The sequence below is a fragment of the Symphalangus syndactylus genome, chromosome 24 (genome assembly GCF_028878055.3).
Source record: "Symphalangus syndactylus isolate Jambi chromosome 24, NHGRI_mSymSyn1-v2.1_pri, whole genome shotgun sequence".
NCBI classification, from domain to species: domain Eukaryota; kingdom Metazoa; phylum Chordata; class Mammalia; order Primates; family Hylobatidae; genus Symphalangus; species Symphalangus syndactylus.
In genome coordinates, this window is record NC_072446.2 from 38,769,455 (window position 1) to 38,790,466 (window position 21,012).

The window sequence follows — 21,012 nt, forward strand, 5'->3', positions numbered from 1 at the left end:
GAGGCTGAGGTGAGAGGATCACTTGAGGCCAGGAGATGGAGACCAACCTGGGCTAAAGTGAGACCCCATCTCTAATTTAGAAAAAAAAAAAAAAAATCCCTCTGGAGAAATACCTTGCCTGGTTTCTATTTTCCTGACCAAACCCTAACCAATACAGCACTCAATAAATACTTGTTGGGCCGGGTGCGGTGGCTCATGCCTGTAATCCCAGCACTTTGGGAGGCCAAGGCAGGCAGATCACCTGAGGCCAGCCAGGAGTTCGAGACCAGCCTGGCCATCATGATGAAGCCCGTTTCTACTAAAAATACAAAAAAATTAGCTGGGCGTGGTAGCTCACACCTGTAATACCAGCTACTTGGGAGCCTGAGGCACGAGAATTGCTTGAACCTGAGAGGTGGAGGTTGCAGTCAGCCAAGATCACACCACTGCACTCCAGCCTGGGCGACAGAGTGAAACTCTGTCTCAAATAAATAAATAAATACTTGTCACGTGAATAAATTCAGCCATCACTCAAGGCAGTACTGAGTAATTAATGTGACTGCCACTGGCATAGGCTCTTATTATCCTCAACAGCTTTTCAGGAGAGTTCCCATTTTAGAGGAGTGCGGACTGAGGTCAGACAGTCCAATGTAAGATATCTACTCTAGGAGTACTCTGCTAGGTGCTAAGGATGCAAAGTCTAATAAGACTCAGACCCTGCCCTCAAATACTCTCATCTACATGGAAAATCAACAGCAGCAGCTCCTTCTGTGCTGGTCCTCTCTGGGCTGGTCCCCTCTGACTACTACCAGCCACCAGCATTATCTCAGCATCCCACTAACTTAACTTTTTCTCAATGCAATAAATTCCCTAGAGAAGTTTGTTCTATGCTCCCAGGCTAGGGCAAATCCCCTCGCAGCCCCTCAGAACATCATGTGAATGCCTTGTGGTGGGATCTTCCCACTGGTCTGGGCTCTCTTTCCATAAAGAGACTACCTGACAGGGCATGTCTGTGGCTGGATTCTATGGTGAGTCTGAGTTAGTGTGATTTCTAGTGCAGGTGGGTTGTTTCTGTCATAACCATATCCTCTAGCACTGGTGTCTTGGAAGGTTCTATGAACTCAGTGCATTTCAAGTAGACAGCCTGTAACTTAGAGCTCACTGGCAGGGAATTAGTATGGTACATTGATTGTATTATGGCACCAATTCTTTGCCCCTCCCTGTACCCATGCCTTTGCAGTGTGACTTTGCAGTTCCTCCCATCAAGAGGTGGCATCTATTTCCCTACCTGCGCTACCTAAGCTGGCCTTGTGATCTGCTTTGGCCAGTAGAAGTGATTCTGTGTTCTTACAAGCCTAAACCTCAAAAGGCCTTGGGCATTTCTGTCTGCATTTTTGCACCTCCACCATGGCCATGAGAACCTAGCGGAGGATGAGAGTCACGCAGAACAGAGCTGAGTCACGCCACTTGTCCCAGCCCAGGCCATCCTACAGCAGCTGACAGCCAGCCAAGGTTCAGACATATGAGTGAGCCCAGCCAAGACCCGCAGTTGCCCAGCTGACCACTGTAAACACGTGAACAATAAACACTTTGGCTATATGCCACTGATGCCTGATGGATATTTCTTACCCAGCAATAGCTAACTGATACACCTAGCTTATTAAAAACTGTGAGAGACACTCAGGCAGATAATTTTTTTGAATCATTTTTCTTTTTTTTGCCCGAAAAGGTAGGCATTCTCTGACTGTTCTGAGCATTGCCTTCAGGCAGCTTATATTTCTGCTACAACCTGTACTCCATTCTACCTTCTCATGGCTTGCATCTTACATCTGTGGGTGTGATGCTTTGATTAAAGTCCTTCTTCCCCGTGATATGGTACACCCCATGAAGGCCAGGACCAGGTCTGGTTTTCATGCTATCCCCAGCACAGTGCCTGGCACACAGCTGGTGCTCAGGATGGGTCCGGGTTGGCCATGATGTCCATGACCAGTGTCTTCTTCCACCCTGCCCCCTCTGCTCACCTCCAGGGGTGGGTAGGGCTGCAGCCCCAGCGCCTGGATCTCCACCGTTCCACTCCCAGGCAGGGGCGCGGCAGCACTGTACACCTCCACCACACCATTCCCACTAGGGTTGGGACGCCCAGGGGGGCCCAGGCTCTGGGGTGGAGGTGGTGGGGGCTGAGGTGGTGGCGGTGGGGGCAGTGGTGGAGGAGGTGGAGGAGGGGGTGGAGGCTGGGTGAGGTAGCTGGGCACGGAATGCATGTTCAGGCTGCTCTGAAATCAGAAAAGAAAAAGTGTTACAGCCTCTTGATACCAGTTGTCTTATTTATCGGGAAAGAAGGACATTTGCTTTAGCCAGTCAAGTAGAAAGAACAGCTACTCACCAGGCAGCTCAGGAGAAGGGCTAAGAGAGGTTGGGGAAACAAAGTCATGGGAGAATTCGAAGGAAGCCTCAGCTTGGTGCTGCTATCCCTTTTCCCTATGAAAGTAGGCAAAAATGGCCGGGTGCGGTGGCTCACGCCTGTAATCCCAGCTCTTTGGGAGGCTGAGGCGGGTGGATCACGACGTCAGGAGATCGAGACCATCTTGGCTAACGGTGAAACCCCATCTCTACTAAAAATACAAAAAATTAGCCAGGCGTGGTGGCGGGGGCCTGTAGTCCCAGCTACTTGGGAGGCTGAGGCAGGAGAATGGTATGAACCTGGGAGACGGAGCTGGCACTGAGCGGAGATCGCACCACTGCACTTTAGCCTGCACGACAGAGCAAGACTCCGTCTCAAAAAAAAGTAAATAAATAAAGTAGGCAAAAATGACCTCATTCATGCAGAAAAGAGTTAATATAGCAGCCTAATGTTGGTATCTTAAGAAGGGCTTCCCTTTACAACTTGGACCCAGCAGAATGGCTCCCACAAAGAAGGGTGTCAAGAAGAAAAAGGGTCATTCTGCCATCAGCGAGGTGGTGACCCGAGAATACACCATCGACATTCACAAGTGCATCCACGGAGTGGGCTTCAAGAAGCGTGCTTCTCAGGCACTCAAAGAGATTCGGAAACTTGCCATGAAGGAGATGGGAACTCCAGATGTATGCATTGATACCAGGCTCAACAAAGCTGTCTGAGCCAAAGGAATAAAGAATGTCCCATACCGCATCCGTGTGTGGTTGTCCAGAAAACGTAATGAGGATGAAGATTCACCAAATAAGCTCTATACTTTGGTTACCTATGTACCTGTTACCACTTCCAAAAATCTACAGACAGTCAATGTGGATGAGAACTAATCGCTGATCGTCAAATACCTCAAATAAAGTTATAAAATTGAAAAAAAAAAAAAGTGGGGGCTTGCTTGCAGCACTAGCTTGTGACTGGGATCTGAGAACCTGGTTTGTGGGACACCTCATTTGTTGATAAGGCTTGTTTTGCCCACCTGGGGCACTGTTCTATTGTACCAGATTACATAGACTGTTTGGACAAAATATGTGATTCATGGTGAATACTTCCTTTTCTTCTGGGAGTCTGGAATTTTGGTCATGGTGGCTGGTCACCTACATGACCAATCCCTAACAGAAACCCTGGCCTTGGGCTTGGTGCAGTGGCCAACGCCTGTAATCTCAACACTTTGGGAGGCTGCGGCGGGTGGAGTCCAGGAGTTCGAGACCAGCCTGGGCAACATGGCAAAACCCCATCTCTACTAAAAATATAAAAACATTAGCCAGGCATAGTGGTGCACACCTATAGTCCCAGCTACTTGGGAGGCTGAGGTGGGAGAATCACCTGAGCCCAGGGAGGTGGAGGTTGCAGTGAACCGAAATTGCACCACTGCACTCCAGCCAGGGCAGTTGAAGTGAGACCCTGTCTCAGAAAAAAAAAAAAAAAAAAACCCTGGCTTTGGAGTCTGAAGTGTGTTTCCCTGGGCAGAAACACGGCACCCATGTTGCTACACTTCACTGCTGCAGGAAGAAGTATGTTTTGTGCAACCTCTCCCCTCCTCCCCAAGACAGAGAACTCTGGATTCCTCCAGGTTCCACCTGATGTGTCTTTTTCCCTTGCTGATCTTGCTATGTTCCTTTGCTGTAATAAACCACAGCCATGAGTACAACCACCTCTGAGTCCCGTGAGTCTTTCGAGAGAATCATGAATGTGTGGGTAGTCGTGAAATGCAGTCAGTAACTTCTAGAAATTCATGCTACAAAAAAAATCAAGCAGGTGGACAAAGATGTCTGTGTATGGATGGTGACTCCAGCCATTTTCATGACAGCAAAAAACAGCAATGACCTACATGTCTATACATAGAAACTTGGCTAAACAGAAGATGGCCTATCCATATGGCGGAATCCTTTGCAGTTGTTAAAATGATGGTACTGCTGGGTGCAGTGGCTCACACCTGTAATCCCAGCACTTTGGGAGGCAGAGGAAGGAGGATCGCTTGAGCCCAGGAGTTCAAGACCAGCCTGGGTGACATAGCAAGATTCTGTCTCTAAAAAAAATTTTTTTTAGGCCAGGCACGGTGGCTCACGCCTGTAATCCCAGCACTTAGGGAGGCCAAGGTGGGCAGATCACCTGAGGTCAGGAGTTCAAGACCAGCCTGGCCAACATGGCAAAACCTCGTCTTTACTGAAAGTACAAAACTTAGCCAGACATGGTGGTGGGCACCTGTAATCCCAGCTACTCAGGAGGCTGAGACAGGAGAATCGCTTGAACCCGGGATGCAGAGGTTGCAGTGAGCCAAGATGGTGCCACTGTACTCCAGCCTAGGCGACAAAAGCGAGACTCCATCTCAAAAAAAAAAAAAAAAAAAAATTTTTTTTTTAAATTAGCCAAGTATGTTGGCACCATGTATGTAGTCCCAGCTCCTCAGGAGGCTGAGCAGGGAGGATTGCTTGAGCCCTGGAGTTTGAGGTTACAGTGAGCTATGATCCTACCACTGTACTCCAGCCTGAGTGACCTGAGCGAGACGCTGTCTCAAAAATAAAAACATGATGCTGGTCAGCATTTCATAAAGGACATGGGGTCCTCTTCTTCATTGTATTCCTTGGGTTCCACAGTAAAATATGTTTGGGAAAAAGAAAAGTCTCGGTTGAGAAAATCAAAAGGATTTCTATATGGCAGGAAGAATCCAGGGACAGAGCAAGGGGAGAAGTAAAACACCTCCACCTTAGGCTCCTTTGGCCACAGATCCTTTTGTATTGAAAAATCCTGGACAGGTGCAGTAGCTCGCATCTATAATTCCAGCACTTTGGGAGGCCAACACTGGAGGATCCCTTGAGCCCAGGAGTTCAAGATCAGCCTGGACAACAAAGGGAGACCGTCATCTCTACAGATTTTTTTTTTAAATCCCCAGGGAGCTACTGTGCATTTTCTATTTTTCTAATGGACATGGGACACTTGTTAAGAATAAAAACAAGGCCAGGTGTGGTGGCTCACACCTGTAATCCCAGCACTTTGGGCCAAGGCAGGTGGATCACCTGAGGTCATGAGTTTGAGACCAGCCTGACCAACACAGTGAAACCCCATCTCTACTAAAAATACAAAAATCAGCTGGGCGTGGTGGCGCACACCTGTAATCCCAGCTACTCAGGAGGTTGAGGCAGGAGAATTGCTTGAACATGGGAGGTGGACGTTGCAGGGAGCCAAGATCGCACCACTGTACTTCAGCCTGGGCAACAGGGCAAGACTCTGTCTCAAAAAAAAAAAAAAAAAGAACAAAAACAAAAACAAAAGTCAGGCTGGGTGCAGTGGCTCACGCCTGTAATCCTGTAATCCCAGCACTTTGGGAGGCCAAGGTGGGAGGATCACCTGAGGTCAGGAGTTTGAGACAAGCCTGGCCAACATGGTGAAACCCCGTCTCCACTAAAAATACAAAAATTGGCTGGGCACAGTGGCTCACGCCTGTAATCCTAGCACTCTGCGAGGCCGAGGTAGGGGGCTCACCTGAGGTCAGGAGTTCGTGATCAGCCTGACCAATATGGAGAAAACCTGTCTCTACTAAAAATACAAAAAAAAATTAGCTGGCTGTGGTGGCACATGCCTGTAATCCCAGCTACTCAGGAGGCTGAGGCAGAAGAATCACTTGAACCCAGGAGGCAGAGGTTGCAGCCAAGATCATGCCACTGCACTCCAGCCTGGGCAACAAAGTGAGACTCCTTGGCCGGGCGCGGTGGCTCACACCTGTAATCCTAGCACTTTGGGAGGCCGAGGTGGGCGGATCACGAGGTCAGGAGATCGAGACTACGGTGAAACCCCGTCTCTACTAAAAAAGAAAAAATTAGCCGGGTGTAGTGGCGGGCGCCTGTAGTCCCAGCTACTCGGGAGGCTGAGGCAGGAGAATGGTGTGAACCCGGGAGGCAGAGCTTGCAGTGAGCCGAGATTGCGCCACTGCGCTCCAGCCTGGGCAACAGAGCGAGACTCCGTCTCAAAAAAAAAAAAAAAAACAAAGTGAGGCTACATCTCAAAAAAAAAAAAAAAGTCAAAATAGCTGCACTGTATTGACAAAGCCCCACATGTTCTGGGTCCCCACCTAGACGTAGCAGCTTCCCCACCTATAGCATGGGGAACAAGGGAAAGCTGATAGCCTCCCTCAGCAACAGGGAGAGCTGGGGCCAGGCCCCCTTTATTCTACAAGATTCTGAATCTGCAGGAGTTAACGTAAAGGTCTGGAATCAAGACCCTGTGAGAAGCCCACACCTTCTTACCTGCACAGGTGGGGGTCCCTGGGGCATGGGCTGGTCCAGGGATGTGAAGGCCGACATGGCAGACATGAGCACATCATCGCTCACCAAGATGTTCCCCTGCACCAGGGTCTGGATCAGTGGGGACGGGGGCACTGTGATGTATGTGGAGATCTGGACAGTGGGAGAGAGAGAATGAGTGAGAGAGACAGAGTGTGTGTGTGCACATGTGTGCATGTGTGCGTGCGTGGACATGTCAGGCTCTGTAAGTAAGCCGAGGGCATGGCACAAAAGATCCAGGTTCTGGAATCCCACAGACCTGGATTCCATTTCTACCTCTGCTGCACCCTGCTGTGTGACCCTGGGCAAGTCACTCTACCTCTCTGTGCCTCCATTTAATAATCTACCGAATGAAGAGGATAAGACTGGGCATGGTGGCTCACAACTGTAATCCCAGCATTTTGGGAGGCGAGGCAGGTGAATCACTTGAACCCAGGAGTTCAAGACCAGCCTGGGCAACATGGTGAAATCCTGTCTCTACAAGAAAAATATAAAAATTAGCCGGTGTGGTTTTGCACGCAGCTGGTGTGGTTTTAGAGACTCTGTCTCTAAAAACAAACAAACAAAAACGGAAAGAAAGAAAAAACAAATGAGGAGAATAACTCACATCTCTCTGCAAAGTACATACCCTATGACTCAGTAATAATACTTCCTTGTATCAGCCGGGGACAGTGGCTCATGCCTATAATCCCAGCACTTTGGGAGGCTGAGGCGGGCAGATCATGAGGTCAAGAGATCAAGACCATCCTGGCCAACGTGGTGAAACCCCATCTCTACTAAAAATACAAAAAGTAGCTAGGCGTGGTGGTGCGTGCCTGTAATCCCAGCTACTCAGGAGGCTGAGGCAGGAGAACCGCTTGAACCTGGGAGATGGAGGTTGCAGTGAGCTGAGATCGCACCACTGCACTCCAGCCTGGCGACAGAGTGAGACTCCACCTCAAGAGAAAAAAAAAAACTTCCTTGTATCTACGCTAGAGAAACACTGAACACATGTCCACATGAAGTCCACAAGTATCTTAGGTCAAGAAGAATATCTGGGCCAGGCACGGTGGCTCACGCTTGTAATCCCAGCACTTTGGGAGGCCGAGGCGGGCGGATCACGAGGTCAGGATATCGAGACCATGGTGAAACCCCGTCTCTACTAAAAATACAAAAAAATTAGCCAGGCGTGGTGGCGGGCGCCTGTAGTCCCAGCTACTCGGAGAGGCTGAGGCAGGAGAATGGCGTGAACCCGGGAGGCGGAGCTTACAGTGAGCCGAGATTGCGCCACTGCACTCCAGCCTGGGCGACAGAGCGAGACTCCGCCTCAAAAAAAAAAAAAAGAAGAATATCTGGTGCAACGCGGTGGCTCATGCCTGTAATTCCAGCACTTTGGGAGGCCAAGGCAGGCAGATCACTCGAGGTCAGGAGTTCGAGATGAGCCTGGCCAACATAGTGAAACCCCATCTCCACTAAAAATACAAAAATGGTGGCAGGTGTCTGTAGTCCCAGCTACTTGGGAGGCTCAGGCAGGAGAATCACTTGAACCTGGCAGATGGAGGTTGCAGTGAGCCAAGACCAGCCTGAGCAATAGAGTAAGACTTTGTCTCAAAAAAAAAAAAAAAAGGTAAGAGGGGGTGAGGGGAATATTTTCTACTAGCAAAACTCACAGTCAAGCAGTGAGAAAAATGACTATGTTTTATGCCAGAAGATGCCTGTTTCAGTCTATATGTCCTATGGGTCTGCGGTGAATGCTTTCATTGTGATGGCAGAAATGATACCTATACAATGAATGAAGATAATGTTCTAAAGGGATAAGGAAAGAAAAGGAAGCCAGTTGAAAATCTGACCCCTTGACCTGGCATCCTGAGACATGCCCAGCATCCTTTATGAGGGATCCTTTAGTCTCTCTGTGAGCCCCTATCCAGGGTGTCTTTGCTCCAGAACCGTGTTTTCGGCTGAGGACTCTGGAAGCTTCCCCAGATGCCTCCAGCCTGGTCCTCTGCTCTGGCCTCTGGAATTGGAAATCTACATTGTCTACTTCGTCACTGCCTCCGTTTAAAGGTCGGCAGGCATCTCCACTTCAACGTGCCCAGCTGAACTCCTGACATCTGCCCAAAACCTTCTCCTCACAGCCTCTTCCCTTCAGTTAGTGGCAACTCTAAATCAGGAGTCCCCCATGACCCTTCTTGATCTCACACTCCTCACCCAATCAATTCACAAGTTTTATCAGCAACACCTTCAAAGTATTCCTAAAATCTCACACTTTCTCACCACCTCCACTGCCAACATGTTGGTCAAGCTACTCGCATCCACCGCCTGGATTTGCACCACAGCCCCTCAACTGGTCTCCTGGCCTTCTCTCTCGCCCTCCCTCAAAACCTATTCTCTGTCCAGCAGCCAGAGTGACCTGACTAAAGTCACTATGTCCCTCCTTTGCTTGACAGCCTCCAATGGCTCCCATCTCATTCTCAGTAAAAGCCCCAGTGGCCGGGTGCGGTGGCTCATACGTTATCCTGGCACTTTGGGAGGCCAAGGCGGGGAGATCACAAGGTCAGGAGATCAAAAATATCTTGGCCAACATGGTGAAACCCCATCTCTACTAAAAATACAAAAATCAGCCAGGCATGGTGGCACACGCCTGTAGTCCCAGCTACTCTGGAGGCTGAGGCAGGAGAATCGCTTGAACCCAGGAGGCGGAGGTTGCAGTGAGAACCCAGGAGGCGGAGGTTGCAGTGAGCCGAGATCGTGCCACTGCACTGCATCCTGGGCAACAAGAGTGAAATTCCGTCTCAAAAAAAAAAAAAAAAAAGGCCAGGCGTGGTGACTCACACCTGTAATCCTAGCACTTTGGGAGGCCGAGGCAGGCGGATCATGAGGTCAGGAGATAGAGACCATCCTGGCTAACATGGTGAAACCCCGTCTCTACTAAAAATACAAAAATTAGCCTGGTGTGGTGGCGGGCACCTGTAGTCCCAGCTACTTGGGAGGCTGAGGCAGGAGAATGGTGTGAACCCGGGAGGCAGAGCTTGCGGTGAGCTGAGATGGTGCCACTGCACTCCAGCCTGGGCAACAGAGCGAGACTCAATCTCAAAAAAACAAAAAAAACCGCCAGACCCTACACGATCTGCCAAGCCCCTCCTGCTGCCTCTCCTAGCACCTCCCACCTTCCTACTTACTCACTCAGTCCCAGCCACTCTCACCTCCTTGTAGTTCCTGGAACAAACCCAGCACACTCCTGCCTCAAGGCCTCTGCATCTGCTGATCCCTGCACCTGGCTCCCGCTTCCTTCCCCAAACCAGCTGCCGCAAAACTCATTCCCACACCTCCTTAGGTCTATCTGGTAAGTTCTTCCTACTTATTTAAGTAACTGCAGAAATTATATAGTACTATTGTTTTAGATTTTAAAAATAATAATACATTATCTACTTATTATTCTACAATTTGATTTTTCATACAAAACCTTTTACCTCCTATATAGTATTCTTCCTGGTCACCTCTTCACAGAGCCCTTCCCCAAGCACCACAGACAATATGGCAAAACCTCCCATCCCCGTCTGGCATCCCCTATCTCTCGGCATTTAACATGCTGAAAACAGTACATGTGCACCATCCATCTCGCCCCACTCCACAAGGGCAGGGACTTGGTCTCTCTTATCCATTGCTATAGCCCCAGTGCCCGGCACAGCGCCTGAGCATGATAGGCCCTCAAAAAAGACATGTTGAATGAATGAATGAACAAATACCTGGCGATTGGCAGGAGTTGGGGCCTGCTGGACTGCTGTGGGTGCTGCCGAAGGTGTGTAGATGCTGTTGGTGGCCAGTGAGACTGTGGCCAGGGCGGGGGCATTCCCCTGGCACTGTTCCCGTTTGTGGGTCATAAACACTGGCAGCGAGTTGAATTGCTTCTTACACTTCCCGCAGAGAAATACATCCTCGTCATCTGGGGTCATACACGCAGGGTGGTGGGAAGAGGCCACAGATGAAGGTAAAGTAATGAAAACAAAGCCAGACTATGTCAAGGGGCATCACAATATGAGACAGAGAACTGCAGCTGACCACAAGCAGCAATCTGGGAGGCATGCTGCGACTTGACATGCAGGTGTCAGCCATCAACTATGTGCTTCCTGAGAGTTTTCGAAACCACACAGGTGGGCCAGGCGCGGTGGCTCACGCCTGTAATCCTAGCACTTTGGGAGGCCAAGGCGGGTGGATCACCTGAGGTCAGGAGTTCGAGACCAGCCTGGCCAACATGGCGAAACCCCGTCTCTACTAAAAATACAAAAAATAATGAGCTGGGTGTGGTGGCAGGTGCCTGTAATCCCAGCTACTCGGGAGGCTGAGGAAGGAGAATCGCTTGAACCCAGGAGGTGGAGGTTGCAGTGAGCTGAAATCGTGCCACTGCACTCCAGCCTGTGTGACAGGAGCAAGACTCCATCTCAAAAAAAAGAAACCACGCAGGTGGCCAGGCACAGTGGCTAATGCCTGTAATCCCAGCACTTTGAGAGGCCTTGGAGGGTGGATCACCTGAGGTCAGGGGTTCAAGACCAGCCTGGACAACAGGGCGAAACCCCATCTCCACTAAAAATACAAAAATTAGCTGGGCATGGTGGTGTGCACCTGTAGTCCCAGCTACTCAGGAGGCTGAGGCAGGAGAATTGCTTGAACCCGGGAGGCAGAGGTTGCAGTGAGCCCAGATCGTGCCACTGCACTCCAGCCTGGGCAACAGAGCGAGACTCCATCTCAGAAAAAAGGAAAAAAAAAAAAACCACAGGTTCCTGCAGGGATGGCCATATGCAGCCAGGTACCAATTAATTAGAAATCAAAAAACAGTAAAGTATGTTCACTACAAAGTTGAGAACTCCAGAATCTTTACCCTGCCTGAATTTATTCATCAGTCCCCAAATGAGCCACCTGATCATACTCCTCCATGCCTTTGCATCCACCGTTTGCCCTGCCAGGCTGCCTCTCTGAGGACAACTTGTTCTGCAAGGCTCAGCTTGACTGTCACCTCTTCCAAGAAGTCTTTTTTCTTTTTCTTTCCTTTTCTTTTTTTTTTTGTTTGTTTTTGTTTTTGTTTTTTTTTTTGAGAGAGAGTTTCACTTTTGTTGCCCAGGCTGGGATGCAGTGGCGCAATCTCAGCTCTCTGCAACATCCGCCTCCCATATTCATGTGATTCTCCTGCCTCAGTCACCCCAGCAGCTGGGATTACAGGCATGCGCCACCACGCCCGGCTAATTTTTGTATTTTTAGTAGAGACGGGGTTTCACCACATTGGCCAGGCTGGTCTCGAACTTCCTGACCTCAAGTGATCCACTCACCTCAGCCTCCCAAAGTGCTGGGATTACAGGTGTGAGCCACTGCACCAACCTCTCCAGGAAGTCTTTCTAAAGCCAGCGGCTATAGTTCCTTCCTCTGGCACACCTGTCATATAACAGTTTTCTTATCAACACCAGACTGTGAGTCCCCTAAAGGAAGGACATGTGTCTTATTTATCACCATAACTACAATATCTCCTGGACACAGAGGAGGTTCTCAATGGATATTTGTTGAATCAATGAAAAACTAAATGAATGATTAACTACAGTTAACACCACCCATTGCTGAGGGCCTACCACAGCTATGCGCTCACTGTGTCAAGCACCCAACATGTGGTAGCAGAAATGTCTAATTGTTACTCAATTCTAACTGTATCCTTTTTTATTTATTTACTTTTTTTTAAGAGATGGGCTGCCAGGCGAGGTGGCTCACACCTGTAATCCTAGCACTTTGGGAGGCCAAGGTGGGTGGATCACTTGAGGTCAGGAATTTATGACCAGCCTGGCCAATATGGTGAAACTCCAGCTCTACTAAAAATACAAAATTAGCTGGGCATGGTGGCACATGCCTGTGATCTCAGCTACTCAGGAGGCTGAGGAAGGAGAATCGCTTAAACCCAGGAGGTGCAGGGTGCAGTGAGCCGAGATCACACCACTGCACTCTAGCCTGGGCAACAGAGCAAGACTCTGTCTCAAAAAAAAAAAAAAAAAAAAAAAAAATTGGGCAATTGGGCAGGACGCAGTGGCTCACACCTGTAACCCCAGGACTTTGTGAGGCCGAGGCAGGCAGATACCTGAGGTCACAAGTTCGAGACCAGCCTGGCCAACATGACGAAACCCCGTCTCTACCAAAAATACAAAAATTAGCCGAGTGTGGTGGCAGGTGCCTGTAGTCCCAGCTACTCAGGAGGCTGAAGCGGAGAATCACTTGAACCCGGGAGACGGAGGTAGCAGTAAGCCAAGATCATGCCATTGCACTCTAGCCTGGGCAATGTGAGCAAAACTCCGTCTCAAAAAAAAAAAAAAAAGAGAGAGACAGGGTCCTGTTGTGTTGCCCAGGCTGCAGCACAGTGGCTATTCACAGGCATGATCATAGTGCACACCACTCTCAACTTGTATCCTTCTTATACAATAATACAAATTTCAGTGGGAAACATGGCTTCATAGTCAAATAATATATTTCCCAGGCTTCTCTGCAGCTAGGAATGTCATGTGACAATTCTCACCAATGGGACAACAATAGAACTGTACCGTATCTGCATCTTCCTCATAAAAGGAAAAGGAAAGGGCATGGACAGGGCATTGTGGCTCATGCCTGCAATCCCAGTACGTTGGGAGGCTGAGGGAGGAGGATCGCTTGAGCTCAGGAGTTCAAGACCAGCCTGGGCAGCACAGAGAGACCCTGTCTCTATTTTTCTTTTTTTAATTAAAGATAAATTTTTTGGCCAGGCATAGTGGTTCATGTCTGTAATCTCTGCATTTTGGGAGGCTGAAGTGGGTGGATCACCTGAGGTCAGGAGTTCGAGACCAGCCGGGCCAACATGATGAAATCCTGTCTCTACTTGGCCAAGTGGGGTGGCTCACACCTGCAATCTCAGCACTTTGGGAGGCCGAGACGGGTGATCACGAGGTCAGGGGGTTTGAGACCAGCCTGACCAACGTGGTGAAACCCCGTCTCTACTAAAAATACAAAAATTAGCTGGGCGTGGTGGTGGGCGCCTGTAGTCCCAGCTACTCAGGAGGCTGAGGCAGAAGGATTGCTTGAACTCGGGAGGCGGAGGTTGCAGTGAGCCGAGATCGCGCCACTGCACTCCAGCCTGGGTGACACAGCAAGACTCCATCTCAAAAACAAAACGAAAGGGTATGACTTCCACTTCCTTCTTTCTTCCATTCATGTTGGCTGGAATGTGCCAATCAAAGTGGGAGCTACAGCAGCCATCCTGGGCTGCAGCTTGAGGGCAGTAGAGCCACAGGAAAGAAGGAGTCTGAGTCTTTTTCTTTTTTTTTTTTTTTTTTTCTTGAGACAGAGTCTTGCTCTGTCGCCCAGGCTGGAGTGCAGTGGCGCGATCTCAGCTCACTGCAAACTCCGCCTCCCGGGTTCACGCCATTCTCCTGCCTCAGCCTCTCCGAGTAGCTGGGACTACAGGTGCCCGCCACCACGCCCGGCTAATTTTTTGTATTTTTTAGTAGAGACGAGGTTTCACCGCGGTCTCGATCTTCTGACCTCGTGATCCGCCCGCCTGGGCCTCCCAAAGTGCTGGGATTACAAGCGTGAGCCACCGCGCCCGGCCTGGAGTCTGAGTCTTACCATGCCCACACCAAATGCCCAAATGCCCATCAGGACTTCGCATAACACAAAAACAAACTTTAATCTTGTAGAAACCACGGTAAACTTCAACAGCTAGAACCAAATCCCAAGTACTCTCATAAGATTCCTATGAGGCAGAACAATTGTCCCCATTTTACAGGTGTAGGAAGTGAACCACAGAGAAATTAATTCACTTGTCCAGGGTCACAGAGCTAAGAACTATAAGAACAATAATTCAAACCCAGCTATTGATCTCCCTGTCCCTAGTGTGACTCCCAAGTACACAAAAATGTTTGTGGAATGAATAAATGAACACAGTCTCACATAGAAACTTCCAAAAGAAGGCCCTTACAGGCCAGGTGTGGTGGCTCATGCAGGTAATCCCAGCACTTTAGGAGGCTGAGGTGAGCAGATCACCTTAGGTCAGGTGTTTGAGACCAGCCTGGCCAACATGGTGAAACCCCATCTCCATTAAAAATACAAAAAATCAGCCACGCATAGTGGCACAGGCCTGTAATCCCAGCTACGCGGGAGGCTGAGGTATGAGAATTGCTTGAACCTAGGAGGTGGAGGTTGCAGTGAGCCAAGATCGTGCCCTGCACTCCAGCTTGGAGGACAGAGTAACACTCCGTCTCAAACAGAAAAAAAAAAAAAAGAAGACCCTCATAGGCCTGGCCAGTAAACAGGAGAAATTCATGCTCAGCCTATTCTTTCCACAGAAGGGAGGCTGAATAATCACTTCCAGGGCAAAGGCACAGGCATTGTTGTCAGGCACTGGGGCCCTTAGCCATTCCCTGCATCATGATCCCATCTCCCCACATTTACTAAGCAATTGAGAGTGGTGTCCTCAGAGCTAAGCAGAGAAAGCTGTGAGCCCAAAGATCCATGCTGGGAGGTTGGGGAGAGGTTCAGACACCAGAGCATGTCCTGGGGACCACAGCAAGCATTTCACTCCCACAGCCCAGCACGAGCTCCACCTACTCTTCGCGGGCAGCCATTCACTCTCCCACCAGTGAACCTGAGCAGATACTCACCCAATGGCTGGATAGCAGGGGGCGCGTTGACACTCTGGCCTGTCGGATCAGGGACTGCTCCTTGGCCATCCAATAATGACTGGACAGCCAGAACGGTCTGATTGTCCATTCCTGAAAAAAGAAATGCAGCCTCTTTGGAAGGCAGGCCCAGCATCATGCTCTGACATCACCCTTACAAGCCAGACCCACGGCAAAACCCCTGTGGCGGCTGGGTACGGTGGCTCACACCTGTAATCCCAGCACCATGGGAGGCTAAGGCGGGAGGTCGCTTGAGCCCAGGAGTTTAAGACCATTCCAGGCAGCAACATAGTAAGACTCCACCTCTACAAAAAAATACAAAATTTAGGTAGGCTTGGTGGTGCATGCCTGTGGTCCCAGCTACTAGGGAGGCTGAGGCAGGAGGACTGCTTGAGCCTGGATGGTCAAGGGTACAGTGAGCCATGATCATATCACCTCACTCCACTGCACTTGCTCTTGACAGAGCAAGACCCTGTCTCAAGCAAGACAAAACCCCATGGCAAGGATGGCTGGCTATGCCCCAATATACATTCTCTTCTATTTCCATTGTGAGAGAGCCCAAGATTTTGGGCTACAAAGATGGCCCCCAAATAAAGGTTACACTTCCCAGGCTCTCTTATAGTTACGGAATGACTAAGTTCTGGCCAAAGGAATGTAAATGTGCTATGTGGCAGCTTCTGGAAAGTTTTCTTAAAACTGCCTGATATGTGACCCTCTTCTTTGTCCCATCCTCCTTTCCACTTTTCAGAATAAGAATATGGTGGTAGCAACTCAATCCACCATCCTGGGTCATAAGGACAACCTTAGGATCGTAGGATAAAACGCTGGATGGAGCCAGGCGCGGTAGCTCACACCTGTAATCCCAACACTCTGGGTGGCCAAGGCGGGCAGATCACCTGAGGTCAGGAGTTCGAGCCCATCCTGGCCAACATGATGAGACCCTGTCTCTACTAAAAATACAAAATTAGCTGGGCGTGGTGGTGTGTGCCTGTAATCCCAACTACTTGGGAGACTGAGGCAGGAGAATCACTTGGACCCAGGAGGCAGAGGTTGCAGTGAGCCGAGATCATGCTACTGCACTCCAGCCTGGGCAACAAGAGCGAAACTCTGTCTCAAAAAAAAAAAAAAAAAGCTGGATAAATCCTGGGCCTCTGAGAACCTTGTAGAACACAGCCATCCTCCTATCCTAGATTGCCTTCCTCTGGACTTTCATGTGAAAGAAATAACCTTCCAGCCTGTTGAAGCCACTGCGACGTGGGGCCTGTCTTACTCATGGCTGACTCTAATCCTAAGTGACAAAGTCCCTCCAGAAATCACGTTAGCCAGTCTTCCTCATACACACCCCGCAAACCCCACAAATCTGTGTGCACGCAGGCGTCCTTGCCTTCCTTATTTCTCAATGTGTGTCTGTCTTTTTTGTTCTGCAATAAACAATAGACTCTGAATTGGTGGCTGGGAGATCGAGAAACTGACTTCTTCCATGTTTTCTAATCAGTTATCACAGTTGAAGTTCACAGTAGTACACTGTTCAGCCATGTCACTAGCCGGATGACAGGCCTCCTCACATCTCAGTGGCCACCAAGGCACACTGCACTCCTCCCAAAAGACTCAGATGGTGCCTCCTCTCTATGACCCCACAGCCGATGCTCTGCCTCCAACTTCTCAGCTCTTATCGGGATGTCTGCCCCAGCTTCTAACTGCAATGCAGATTGAAACCACCAGACCAGCTATCTCTGGCCGGGCGTGGTGGCTCACGCCTGTAATTCCAGCACTTTGGGAGGCAGGGGCGGGTGAATCACAAGGTTAGGAATTCAAGACTAGCCTGGCCAAGATGGTGAAACCCCGTCTCTACTGAAAATATAAAAATTAGCTGGGCATGGTCGTGGTGCCTGTAATCCCAGCCACTAGGGAGGCTGAGGCAGAGAACTGCTTGAACCCGGGAGGCAGAGGTTGCAGTGAGCCGAGATCACGCCACTGCACTCCAGCCTGGGTGACAGAGTGAGACTCCGTCTCAAAAATAAAATAAAATAAAATAAAAAATTGAAACCATCCACTCCTGCAGCCAAACTGAATCCATGCTTTCCCTTGTCACAACGCAGGCTGTGTCCCTCCTGACGCCACCAACCCTCCCCTCCATATCCTCCTGCTCCTCAGAAGCCACTCTCCACCAACTCTCACCACACTGTGCCTGGGAACCATCCACAGCTACACACGATCAGGCTCTCCAGAGTGCCCTCCTGCAAACTCATGTTTCCATCTCTCCTCCCTTCAACGGCAAGTATCCCATGAGGGTCACTTACACCCTCTATCTCTTCTACCACCTTCCAGTTCTCCTCCCCCACTCTAGTGGGCCTTAAGCCCTCCACCATCTGGAACCATCTTTGAAAAAGTTGCAAAGTGAGAAAATCATAACAGCGAAAGACACCTGACCTAACGTACTCCCATCTTGCCTTTAACCTCCAAACTGCCCTTAGTAATCCCCGGGTTTGGGCCAAGATAACTATGGAAGAAATTTAGTTTACAGTTTAAATGATAATAGCCCTTCCCCAAAACTAACCCTCCTTTGTAAAGCTAATGAAAGACCATGAGGTTAGGAGGATAAGGGGAGCCTAAATTCTGGTAAGGTGTAGACATAAATATTACCAGCCATTATTCCAGAGATCACAAGATGTGCAACTTCCCCAATTACTCCTGCAGATAATATCATTATCATTATTATTATTTTGAGATAGGATCTCCCTATGTTGCCCAGGACGGTCTCAAACTCTTGCGCTCAAGGGATCCTCCCACCTTGGCCTCCCAAAGTGCTGGGAATACAGGCATGAGCCACCACACCTAGCCAACTTTTTTTTTTTTTTTTGAGACGGAGTTTCACTCTTGTTGCCCAGGCTGGAGTGCAATGGTGCAATCTTGGCTCACTGCAACCTCTGTCTCCCGGGTTCAAGAGACTCTCCTGCCTCAGCCTCCCGAGTAGCCGGGATTACAGGCATACGCCCCCATGCCTGGCTAATTTTGTACTTTTAGTAATGACAGGGTTTCTCCATGTTGGTCAGGCTGGTCTCGAACCCCTAACCTCAGGTGATCCACCTTGGCCTCCCAAAGTGCTGGGATTACAGGTATGAGCCACCGCACCTGGCCCCAACATCATTATTATAGAACCTAAGATTGGCCTTTTGAGATATCTTTTCAGATTTTTGCATTTCTGACAACCAGTGCCTCCACCCAGACCCGCCAATGAGTCCTGCAGCCCCACCCAGAAGCAGACTCTGCATGTAGGAGGACCATTTTCCACAACCCTATGACTGCACCTCCAACCAATCAGCAGCACCCATTCCCTTGTCCCCCAAACTATCCTTGAAAAAACCTAGTGTCTGGCCGGGCGTGGTGGCTCACTCCTGTAACCTCAGCATTTTGGCAGGCCAAGGCAGGCAGATCATGAGGTCAGGAGATCAAGACCATCCTGGCTAACATGGTAAAACCCATCTCTACTAAAAATACAAAAAATTAGCCGGGCATGGTGGCAGGCGCCTGTAGTCCCAGCTACTTGGGAGGCTGAGGCAGAAGAATGGCGTGAACCCAGGAGGCGGAGGTTGCAGTGAGCTGAGATCGCGCCACTGTACTCCAGCCTGGGCAACAGAGCGAGACTCCGTCTCAAAAAATAAAAAATAAATAAATAAATAAATAAATAAATAAAAATTAAAAACCTAGTCTCTGAATTTTCTAGGAGGCTGATTTGAGTAATAACACAATTCCAGTCTCCTGTTCAGCCGGCTCTGTGTGAATTTAACTTTTTCTCTATCGCAATTCCCGTCTTGATAAATTGGCTGTATTTGGGCAGCAGGCAAAATGAACCCATTGGATGGTTACAGTTCCACCAAAACACTTTCTCCATCATCACCAAAGACCATCTGGCAGCACCTGCCACTCCCTGAAACACTCTGTTCTTGGCTCCAGGGCACAGCCTCCCTGGGTCTTCTCTACCTTTCCGTGCCTCCTTTACTATCCTCTCCTGGCCACCCCCTAAGTGTTTCCATTTTGAGGAAACACTTTGTCCTTTGTTCCTTTGTCTGGACTCTCTCTCCTCTGCCTCTCATGCTGTCCCTGGGCAGTCTCACTCACCCCAGTCTACTTCCTTCCAATATCTGGAGTTTCAAGCCTGGGGTTCAAGCTCTCCTGAACAAACTTCAGTGAATCTTCTACCATTTTATGCAAAATTGTGAGTGTTTTAGCATTTGTGTGCAAATCTGTATACAAATGTTCATAGCACTTTTAGGTACAATAGTAAAAAATTTAGCCTGGGCAACATGGTGAAACCCCGTCCCTACTAAAAATAGAAAAAATTAGCCAAGTGTGGGGGCACGCACCTGTAGTCCCAGCTACTCAGGAGGCTGAGGCAGGAGAATCACTTGAACTTGGGATGTGGAGGTTGCAGTGAGCCAAGATCATGCCACTGCACTCCAGCCTGGGCAACAGTGAACATTTTGAGATGGAATCTCCCCATGTTGCCCAGGTGAAAACCTGGTGGTCTTTCAATAGCTTTACAGAGGCGGTTTAGTTTTGCGGAAGGGCTATTATCATTTAAACTGTAAATTAAATTTCTGCCGAAGTTAGCTTGGCCCAAGCCCAGGGATGACTAAGAGTACTTTGGAGGTTAAAGGCAAGGTGGGGATTGGTTAGGTCAGGCGTCTTTCTCTGTCATGATTTTCTCACTGTTACAATTTTTGCAGAGGCAGTTTCAGAATGGTGGGGGGCTTAAGCCCCACTGCAGTGGGGGAGGAGGGCCAGAAGGTAGTAGAGGAGATAGAGGGTGTAGGAAATGGTTCAGAAGAACATCTGAACTGCTTCCAGTTTTTACCTTTTTTTTTTTTTTTGAGACAGGGTCTCAAAAAAAAAAAGTAAAAACTGGAAGCAGTTCAGATGTTCTTCAGTGAGTGAATGGTTAAATGGTGGAATAGCCATACTATGCAATAAAAAGGAACAAACTATTGCTATACACAACAACTTGGATGAATTGCTAGGGAATTATGATGGGTGAAAAAAGCCCATCTCAGTGGTATACACTTTATGATTTCATTTATATAGCATTCTTGAAATCACAAAATTTTATAAATGGAGACAGATTAGTGGTTGCCAGGCATCAAGGATGGTGGGAGAAGGGGAGGATTTAGGGTGTGGCTATAAAAGGGCAACTCCTTGGAGTGATGCCCCTGTTCTGTATGTTGACTGGTGGTAACACACTGTAGTTTTGCAAAATGTTACACCAGGGGAAATGGGGTCAAGGGCACATGGGATCTCTCTTTATTATTTCCCACAACTGCATGTGAATCTACAGAAAAAGTGATTTCAAAATAAAAAAATTTAAACAAATGCAGCGTGGGTACAGTGCCTCATGCCTGTAATCCTAACTTTGGGAAGTCAATGCGGGAGGATTGCTTGATGCTAGGAGTTCAAGATCAACCTGGGCAACATAGCAAGACCTCATCTCTAGAAAATTTAAAAAATTGGCTGGGTGTCCTGGCATGTACCTATAGCTACCTGGGAGGCTGAGGTGGGAGGATCACTTGAGCCCAGGAGTTTGAGGCCGCAGTGAGCTATGAATGCACTACTGCACTCCTGCTTTGGAGACAGAGTGAGATCCTGTCTCTACAAATAA

The 21,012-nt window shown here is 49.0% G+C and overlaps 1 protein-coding gene and 1 pseudogene across 6 annotated transcripts in view; one reads left to right on the forward strand and one right to left on the reverse strand.

Annotated features, from left to right (window-relative positions):
- Positions 1 to 21,012, reverse strand: part of ZNF341 (zinc finger protein 341) — a 62,360-nt gene that overhangs the window by 37,684 nt on the left and 3,664 nt on the right. For 4 of the 6 annotated variants that reach the window (XM_055266456.2, XM_055266454.2, XM_055266457.2 and 1 more), the window contains exons 2-5: positions 15,342 to 15,452; positions 10,428 to 10,624; positions 6,667 to 6,816; positions 2,001 to 2,252 (exon numbers count right to left, since the gene is read on the reverse strand). In XM_055266456.2, coding sequence (XP_055122431.1) covers positions 2,001 to 2,252; positions 6,667 to 6,816; positions 10,428 to 10,624; positions 15,342 to 15,452 — 710 coding nt within the window. The remainder of the gene's footprint in view (positions 1 to 2,000; positions 2,253 to 6,666; positions 6,817 to 10,427; positions 10,625 to 15,341; positions 15,453 to 21,012) is intronic. The other 2 variants (XM_055266459.2, XM_055266460.2) reach the window with 1 other exon arrangement.
- LOC129474789 (large ribosomal subunit protein eL31-like) lies at positions 2,878 to 3,267 on the forward strand (annotated as a pseudogene).